This window comes from Centropristis striata, chromosome 18 (assembly GCF_030273125.1).
Source record: "Centropristis striata isolate RG_2023a ecotype Rhode Island chromosome 18, C.striata_1.0, whole genome shotgun sequence".
Lineage (NCBI taxonomy): Eukaryota > Metazoa > Chordata > Actinopteri > Perciformes > Serranidae > Centropristis > Centropristis striata.
The window spans coordinates 18,258,413-18,268,363 of NC_081534.1; the positions used below are offsets into that span (position 1 = coordinate 18,258,413).

The 9,951-nt window shown below is 35.0% G+C and overlaps 1 protein-coding gene across 2 annotated transcripts; it reads left to right on the plus strand.

Moving 5' to 3' along the window:
• Window positions 1–3,489: 3,489 nt before the first annotated feature.
• cep57l1 (centrosomal protein 57, like 1) lies at window positions 3,490–9,359 on the plus strand. Of its 2 annotated transcripts, none has more exons than XM_059356484.1 (11): window positions 3,490–3,658; window positions 5,420–5,576; window positions 5,675–5,863; window positions 5,971–6,092; window positions 6,304–6,417; window positions 6,512–6,589; window positions 6,803–6,892; window positions 6,983–7,057; window positions 7,157–7,410; window positions 7,499–7,643; window positions 8,823–9,359. In XM_059356484.1, the coding sequence occupies exons 1-11, from the start codon at window positions 3,638–3,640 to the stop codon at window positions 9,027–9,029; spliced, it is 1,452 nt and encodes a 483-aa protein (XP_059212467.1). In that variant the 5' UTR covers window positions 3,490–3,637; the 3' UTR covers window positions 9,030–9,359. The 2 variants fall into 2 exon arrangements, with proteins under 2 accessions (XP_059212467.1, XP_059212469.1); XM_059356486.1 differs by having other exon boundaries at window positions 5,971–6,002; window positions 6,346–6,417.
• Window positions 9,360–9,951: the final 592 nt, after the last annotated feature.

The window sequence follows — 9,951 nt, forward strand, 5'->3', positions numbered from 1 at the left end:
AAATGATTGCATTTTTCACTGCCTGAACATACCCCAAAACTCATGAAACTTTAAATATTTTGAGACATATATTGTACTTTTTATTCCTCTACATTTAGCTGACAGCTTTAGTTACTTTTCAGGTCAAGATTTAAAATGAAAAACATGATACATTTAAAATGATTACCCATTTTTATAAATTAAACCACTTAAAAGTTTATTAGGTAGATAAAATGAGCGGAGTGGAGTCAATTCACAGTGTGGTATTAGTACTTTTACTGAAGTAAAGGATCTGAACACTTCTTCCACCACTGTCTTTTTTACTTCTTTCCTTTTTTTTTTTTTTTACTTTTTTTTTACTTTTTTTTTTAACTTTATTTAAAATTTAAAATTTAAAATTTAAAATTTAAAATTTAAAATTTAAAATTTATTATTTTAAATTTTACATTTTAAATTTATTATTTTAAATTTTACATTTTAAATTTATTTTTTTTTTTTAATTTATTTTTTTATTATTATTTTTCTGCGTTTCTGCGCATGCGCGGCTTTTCTGCACGTCTGCGCATGCGTGGCTTTTCCGGCGCTTCTGCGCATGCGTGGTCTTTTCCCCCTTCTGCGCATGCGCGTTTTTTTCGCTTCTGCGCATGCGCGGTCTTTTTCCCCCTTCTGCGCATGCGCGGTTTTTTCGCTTCTGCGCATGCGCGGTTTTTCTGCGCGTCTGCGCATGCGTGGCTTTCCTTGCACTTCTGCGCATGCGCAACATTTTTCACTTCTGCGCATGCGCGGTTTTGCGCATGCGCAATGTCCAGAAAAACCGCGCATGCGCAGAACCGCAAAAAGCCGCGCATGCGCAGAAACGCAGAAAAAATAATTATTAATACAAAAAAAAAATAATAATAATAATAATAATAATAAAATAATAATAACAAAAAATAAATAATAATAAAAATAATAATAATAATACAAAATAAAATAAAATAAAATAAAATAATAAAATAAAATAAAATAAAATAAAATAAAAATTAAATTAAATTAAATTTAAAAAATAAAATTTTAAAAAATAACAAAATTGAAGAAAATAAAGACAAATAAATAAATTTTAAAAAATAAATGTAAAAAAAGTAAAGAAGTAAAAAAGACAGTGGTGGAAGAAGTGTTCAGATCCTTTTCTTCAGTAAAAGTACTAATATCACACTTTGAAATGACTCCACTCCGCTCATTTTAACTACCTAATAAACTTTTAAGTGGTTTAATTTATAAAAATGGGTAATCATTTTAAATGTATCATGTTTGTCATTTTAAATCTTGACCTGAAAAGTAACTAAAGCTGTCAGCTAAATGTAGAGGAATAAAAAGTACAATATATGTCTCAAAATGTAATGGAGTAGAAGTATAAAGTTACAGAAAATGTACATAAAAGTACCTCAAAATTTTACTTTAGGTCCAGTACTTGAGTAAATGTACATAGTTACTTTCCACCATTGCTACCTGCCTCTTCTAACCTATACATATCAGTTAAGAGTCCTCCTTCAGAAACTGTATGAGGATTAAAGGGATAGTTTGTGCATTATTATACAAAACTTGGTACAATTATTGTCAGTGCCCTCCTGAGGATAACCCTTTAAGGTTTTATTGATCGGCCCCTAGGTGGCACTGTGGTGGCAGTCTAATTTCATATTTGGTACCGTGGCCACACTATAACACTTAAGGCAATGAAATTCATAGGGGTGGTATAGACTGGCCCCTGTAACGCACACACCCCGACAGCAGCATGCCCCGGCATGCGTGTACTGCTTGTTTATATTATTTTTATTAAGCTAAACTGCCGCATATTGTTTTTTTGTGCAAAATTAGATCAAATCTGCAGTAGGAAGACAAATACCAAAACTGAAAATATGTTGTTTTTCTCAGTGCAGCACACCTGCCACACAACACGTTGCCTTTAGTAGCTGCAGCAGGCTATTTACATACTGCTGTGCAAATGTTTACAGGGTGATTGATTGATAATAGCCCAAAAGATCAGAAAAAAGGCTTAAAGTTTTTTTTGCATGAGAGCATGTCTCAAGGTACATTCCAACTTCCCACTTTATAGACCACAAAGGGTTCTTTCTTAAGTCATGTATATTATTTAAGGCTATAGCTAGGACACTGAGATCATATCTTTGCTATTTTAAGGGATGTGTCTGTGTGGTCAAAAAGGAAAATTGTCCATGCCATTTGCCATGTTACAATGATCAAACATAATTAATAGTGTTTATAGGACCATCAGGTCTTGGTCTTGGACACTTTGGGGTAGCCTAGATTACCAAGAAAACTACTTGATTTCTATTTTTTTTATATAAAATAAAAATAAAAAACCTATGGATCTATGTTGTCTTTCTATGAAGAAAATATGTTGCGAAGTAAAATATGTTAAAAGTTTGGTACAGTCACTGATGGTTTAAGACGACACCATATACTTGAACAACAAAAAATAAAAGAACAATTGTTTTTAATGTTTGTTTTTTTAAACTGTTAAGTCCATTTATCAGTTCACTCAAAAAATCATTAAATCAATAATGTAACCTAACTGAATCTGATATATGCACAGACATAACTGTGTTAAAAATGGACTCACTGTATTTAATCTCTTTTAATAGACAAAAAATTTTGGTCGTTTTGGCATTTGGTCAGTGGCTGCTAATATTTGAAGAGCCCAAGATATAAACCCTTTAACAATTTAACCCATTTAATGTGAATGCTTTAAATACATGCAACAAGTACTTTAAAAATAAGGTCTGAAAAATAAGTCTGAAAAAGCCTAACCAACTGGTTAATAATATAATATATCGTTACTCTGTTAAAATAATCGTCTAACTAATTTTTTCAAGTTTTGCAGGAAACACAAAAAACTTCACCAAAAGTGTAACATATGACATTTATTGATCATTTCACTCAAAAAGGATGTAACAAAGGATGGCTATTGGCATAGTAATAACACTGTGTGTAAATTATGTAACTTAAGAGAAATAAATGACTTATATTAGGCAATTTTTTGAACATGCCTTTGTGACTTAAGCAAGATATGGTAACACTTTATTTTGAAGGTGTCTACATAAGAGTCACATAAGCCTGTCAGAAACATGACATGACAAGTATCATGAGCATTAATGTTACTTCAAAGTGTCATTAATGTTCATGACACATCCCATGTCATGTTTATGACACGCTCATGTCACTCTTATGTAGACACCTTCAAAATAAAGTGTTACCATATCTTGCTTAAGTCACAAAGGCATGTTCAAAAAATTGCCTAGGTCACATTTTATTTTGACTTAACCATAATAAATCCGCTGAAGTCACACACTTGACATAGGCCATTATCTTAAAGGGATAAAATCACATACTCTGAAAAATAAATAAATAAATAAATAAATATTAAAAAAAATAAAAGTGTGAAACAGTGGGGACGTGCAGTAAGAAACAGTGCGCAGGCGGAACCAATGTGATGAGGGCGGCAAAGAAGAGGGAAATTCAAAAAGTCCGGACTGCCTGGGGACAGGACAACTGAGTCGTTAGAGGAAGTCGGTTTCCTACATAAAAAAACAACAATCTAAGAATATTAAATATAAACATACACGATTAGATTCAAAACGAGAATCAACGTCAATGTCACAGAATGGAAACGTATCACGATCAGGTAACAAACCAGCCGTCAGTTAGCTGCTAATGTGGCTAACACGTTAGCTTTAGCATTGTTTACTTACTTTGGCTAAGTTTCTCGTTAGCTGCTAGCTTATCTGAAGCAGCTTTTCTATCGGTTTTTGCAGCAAACGTTTATCTTTCTTAACTAACGAGAAAACGGTTGAAAGGGTGTTACAGTTTTATGATACGATAACTTTCTTAACGGTAACGTTATTTGTTTACAAAATGAGATGTTTTCGCTTGTGTAAAGTTAGCAATTTTTAAATTCATGAAGCTTTTAGGAGCAAACGATGAGCTTGAAAACAGCCTTCTTATAGCAGAAAATTAGTTGTTGATCATCAGATATCTTACTAACTTAATAGCGATTTTGATCAGTATACAGAGTTACTACAGTCTTTTTCACAGGACAAATAGGGAACGTGTCTTGTTCTAGCTGCACAGAATTGTCAATGTTATTAACCCTCTGGAGTCCAACTATTTATTGAAAATACACATGTTTAATTTACAGTAATAACTTTATTTATGTATGATATGTAGACAAGCTGAGAAAGCCAGTTGAAAGTACAATCATAAGAGCTTTCACAGTGTGCCATTTATGTTTCTAGACCATTTTTAAAATGTGATTTTTCTTTCTACAATGAAAACTATTACTACTTTTAATTAACATGCAAATAGATTTTTACTGTTTACTACTGTTTACTACTTTATTACTGTTTTGTAGTTTTATTATTTATACTTTTGTCTGCTGTTTTTGTGTGTATAAATGGTAAAAAAAAAAAAAAAAAAGGTACATTTCCATAGACACCTGTGGCTTTTGTTTGTATTTTGGGTTCCTGGCAGCTTTATACTTTAATTAAAATAAAATGAAAAATCAGACTGATAGCCAAGTTTGTGTAGAGAAAAAGGAGTCATGCATGTTATGTAAGGACAGACTGAAAGATGCTAAACAGAGACAGAAATGAATGCATAGGAAGTTGACAAATTTGAACCAAAATCTCCTGGACTTCAGAGGTTTAATGCAGCAATATAATAATCATTATGTTGGTAATGAGCTGTTAGTCAAACAGACAACCCAACTTGTACTGTGGGGACTTTTTGATGGTCATCTTATTAATATTTAAATTTTATAGGCCAAACCGTAACACTTTACAAATAAGGGTACAAGTCACTCGTGGTGATTTAATGCAGGATATATAAGGATTTCCTCTATTTATAACGTCAACCATTTACAAACGATCAAATCATTATGTGAATTCACAGTCACTTTATGCAGCCAAAATAATTGCTTTAAGGTTTATTTCAGACCAATGTCTCCATGATACCAGAGCAGTTTTCCAGATATTTGTTTGCATGTCATTTGCCAGTTTGCACCTGCTCCATGACTCTGTTAAGGTTTGAGCAAACATGTCAATGTTTGCACCTAGATTTCAAAACGGCTTTATATTTCTGTGAGAATAGAAACTATTACTTTGGTTTCACATCTAGTAATATGTGAAGGAATTGGAATTAACACACATGGATTATCTGTTATGTGTGAAATAGTCATAGTGATTCGATCATTTGTTAATGGTGAGCAAAGGGAATTAATGACTCACCCTACATTAATTAATGCACTAACTCATCATGAATAATGTATCCTTAAAATTTTACTTAAACTTTACTTAACATTATGATTTTTTTAAAGTGTTACAGACTAACCAATTAATCATTAATTATAATAATCATTAGTCCTTTTTCTTTCTTTTTTTGTCTATAGACTTTAGACTCACCCTCGAAAAACAGTTACATTGGGAGCTATTACCAGCCTCCAGACAGGCTGCTACCAATAGCAAGACAGCTGGAGTTCCCTGCCATGGACCCACAGATGACCAGCCGCCACGAGTCTGAAACTAAACCTAATATTGATAGCACAGGTATGTCACAGCCAATAATTTGAGCTTCTTGTCATACAATGTTCTTATGGCCACTTTTTGCTGTAATAACCAGGTATGTTTTTCTGTCTCCTCCTCAGCTGTTGTTAATGCACTGAAGACCCTCCAGGAGAAAATCAGGCGGTTGGAGCTGGAAAGGAAGCAAGCTGAGAAGAGCTTTAGCCAGTTCTCCCAGGATGCCCAGAGTCATCAACAGGTCACAGCAGTTTCCACTGTGTCCAGTCAACCAGCAGCCAGACTGCCTGAGAAAGATAACTCTGGCAAGAAAGGTAAGTGGTGAAAGATGCAAAGGATGAGGCCCCTGCAAATGCAAAGTCTTTTCTGTAGATTTTTTTTTTTTTTTAATATATAGTTGTGTCTCTGTTTATGATCACAGAGCTGGACTCAAAGCTGCAGTCTGCAGAGGCTCGGTGTAAGGTTCTTGAGAAGCAGCTGGACTATATGAGGAAGATGGTTGAAAACGCAAAGAAGGAGAGGAATGTTCTCATGGAGAATCAGGTAGTGTAAAGTGCCACAAACAATATTCATAAACAAAACTTTTTCAAAAGTAGACCTCCAAAAACTGTAGAACTAATCACTGTCAGTTTGTCTACCCAGAAGTTTGGAAAACATTTCGTTATTTCCAAGAATTTCTGGGTGAATTATAAGTGGCATAAATGCATTTTACTAAAGCACCATACAGTATAATCTATGTTTATCTCTTCACTAGGCTTCACTGCAGAACCAGCAGCAAAGCAGCTCACACACCCAGTCTCAGCGGGAGAAGCTGGAGAAACTTGAATCAGAGTGTCTCAAATTGAGTCGGACCCAAACTCTGGCAGAGGTAATTCACAGCTTAACAACTGATTTTTTTTAAACTCTAATCATCACAAATTTAATGATAAGATCATTATTCCAATGCATGTTTTTTATTTCAGACGAAGCTTGCCATTCTGGAGCAAAAACTACTGAAAGAAGAGCATGAGCGTAAACTTGTGCAGGAGAAAGCAGAGGAGGTTAGTCCACACATTCTCCAGCTAAACATTGGCACAAAATCAATTTTACAATAAATGCAGAAAAAATAAGTTTTTTTTTTTACTTATGATTTTTTTTACTTGAGTGTATTTTAAGTTACATAAATCTGACTGTTTAATGGTAAAATGCGAACAAAGAATCTTGAAGAGAGAAAAAAATTGTATTTAACTATGCTATTATTGCCATATACACAGCTGCAGAAGGAATTGGACATCAACTTTCGATTGTCTATGCCAGCTACTGAAGAGATAAAGCCAAAGAAGAAAACAAAAAAGAGCACCAAGGTACTTTTCTTAATTACCTGACTGTATTAAGTTAATGGCGAAAGATATGAGTTTGCACATTGTAGTGATATTTACTGTCTTCTACTTTAGAAAACCCCCAGACAGAATGAGGTGACATCACCAAGCGGCCTAAGGAACAAAAAAATGCCTTTTGTTGCAGGAACAGTAAGCCAGTTCTGATGCTCCGCCCCAACTCTAAAAACCACATATTATAATTAACTCTCTACCAGTTTTAATCCTTTCAATTTCCCCGACCTCTCACAGTCGACAAGCCCGAGCCATTCGGTCCACGCCAACGTACAAAGTATACTTCACATGATGAAGCACCATCAGCCCCAGCTGTGTGAACGAGTGAGTGCTCTGCACAGGTCTGGTTGTGCAGCCAAGAAAAGCCTCCGAAAGGACTTTGCTTCATCTTCTACCAAGAATGACCGGGAGACCGAACAAGCACATCAGTCACTGGGCTCGCTGTCTGACCTGCTCTTGGCTCTGCAGGACGAGCTGGGACAAATGAGCTTGTGAGTAAGCTTTTTTTTAATGGTTTTGTTTTACTTTTACTTCTGCACATTTAGTAATCCGTCTGTGTGTTTTTTGTTGTTTTGTCAGCGAGCATCAGGAGTTGGTACAGCTGATAGATGCAACCCAAGATCGCGAGCAGAGACAGGATCTGCAGAGAGAACTGGAGAGGCTGGTTGGGAGGATGGAGGAGAAGGGAGCTCAGATCACTAAGCTTCGCAAACACCAGCAGACGGTATGTAAACCATCACTCGGCTCAAGTTAAATTTGTTTCAGTTTTGTTTTTTTAGCTTTAATAATGTCATTAAGGAAAAATCATTAAAGGAAAAAAGGGAGACGGCATGAATTTCTGTCAGCTCTTGTGACATTAAACCACAGAAATCGAACAGACTTGACATTCCCAGATCTATTAATCACTACTGTTTTTAACATGCAGTCTAGTCTCACAAAAAGATGATTTGAATAATGTTGTAGATCAAATACCATTTAGCCAAGCTATTCAGCTCAGGTCTAATGTTAACCAACTGGGGTTGGGATGTAATTGCAGTTGACACGTTTTCTGAGTGTGGTAGTGGCAGAGTGCACAAGTTGATTCCGAACCAAAATATTTAAATAAAATGGCAATACCACTTCTACGCGAAGATGGACCTGAATTTGAATACACACAATACCTGGGTGTTTGATGGATGGGATGATGTGATAGAATACCGTTGAAAAGAGATGCCTATTTGAATTCCTCTTTGGAAAGTCTTGCTTAGCCACCATTGATAGATATAATTTCCTCTGCCTGTTGCTGTTACTAGTATTACTTTAGTACCTGTGAACAATTTTATTTCATAATTACCTATTCCTTAATGTAATAAACTTCTTGTACCTTTTTATGTTTTGATTAATTGTATATACTTTTTGTATATAATTATTATTTATTTATATGTATGTGTATATATATATATATAATTATTTTAAATTTATTTATTTATTTCCCCTTTTTTTCTGATTTAATTATTTATCCATTCTCCCCTCATGTTTTGTTTGTTGATGTTTATTATGATGTCCCTTATTACAAATCCTATGTCAGGAAATGTTTAAAAATGTTTGTAAAATGATTAAAATGCTAAAATAAAAAGTTATTATTATTATTAATAATAATAATAATAATAATAATATGGCAATACCAACACATTTCTCCAACCTTGTATTTTGTATGTATATGTAGCAAACTAAAATAAAACTACTGTAAAACTAAAACTGAATAGTTAAATTAAAGTAAAACTAGCAAACACATTCTGAAAACTAAAACTAAACTGAAATACAATTGAAAAGTAAACATTAAAAACAAAAAATTAAAAACAAATGGTAAAGTCAAACTAACAGATGTCTCGTGTATTCTTTGTGTTCTTTGGCTCCTGCACAGGTCCATAAACTGACCCAGAGCCAGCCTGAGGAACATGCAGCCAAAAAGCAGAGTGGGATCAGGCCACCTGCTCCCTCTCCTGTTAAAGCTGCTAAGAAAGGAAAGAACAGTGGGACCACTAACAACAACAACAACCTGCAGCTTCTCAGAGACACCCAGAGGTTCAGAAACAGCCTCAAACAGGACGACGTCTCCTGGGAAACATGAGGTTCTTGGAAAGGCCTTTCTGTAGCTTTGATGCTACAGCTGGTCGAACCACAGGATTCCCCCTTGGGTCCTTGAAGCCTGTTTTCCCCCTCTTTTCAAATGGGAGATTTTTTTTAGTAACAAACAAAAAGAGCGGGAGAAGTTTCACACCGGACTTGATAATTTGTTAATCATTATTAAGCGATGGGTTTGACTTATGCAGGGTCCTTTATAGATAGAGTTTATATAGTTTATGAATCATGACCTCAACCTGTCTCATCGCGAATGAAGCTGGAGTAATCTATTTTTAACATTTTAAAATTTTAATAAAGCTTATTCTCTGGAAATACATTTTTGTTTGTGTTTTACTTCTGCCAGCACAAATGTTTTTCTTCAACCCTGCACCAATGTTGGGACTTCATACTGACGACCACTAGGTGGCAGTGTTTAGCTTGGGTCTATTTTATTAAAAGGCTTTTACCTCACACACCATACCAGTTGCATGTAAAATAATATGACATAACTTTATGTTGGGTACAGCATGGAGCTCCTACTGTGCTGAACAGTGTAATAGAGATGGACCAAATGCTTTGTGAACTCTGTTAAAGCAGCTGGAGGGACAGCTGAGTAAATGTAACTCTGACCGCAGGACAAACGGATGTGGTTTTTATCACTGTGGACAAGTGGGAGGAACTGCTTTCTGCCACAGGATTTTGCCATTTCACACTGCCAAAACAGCTCAATTCTCTTTAAATTCAGCCATCACTCCTCTTAATTGCAGACTGGTCAGATGACGGGACACATTTCTGGCATGGCTGAGGCTTTTATATTTGCTCTGGTTTTTATTTGAGTCAGCCACCTTTTATGGGATGAATAACCACATGTGAAGTTGCCTCATAACATTCCTGCATTATCTCCTCGTTATCAGGCCTGGGTCAGCATT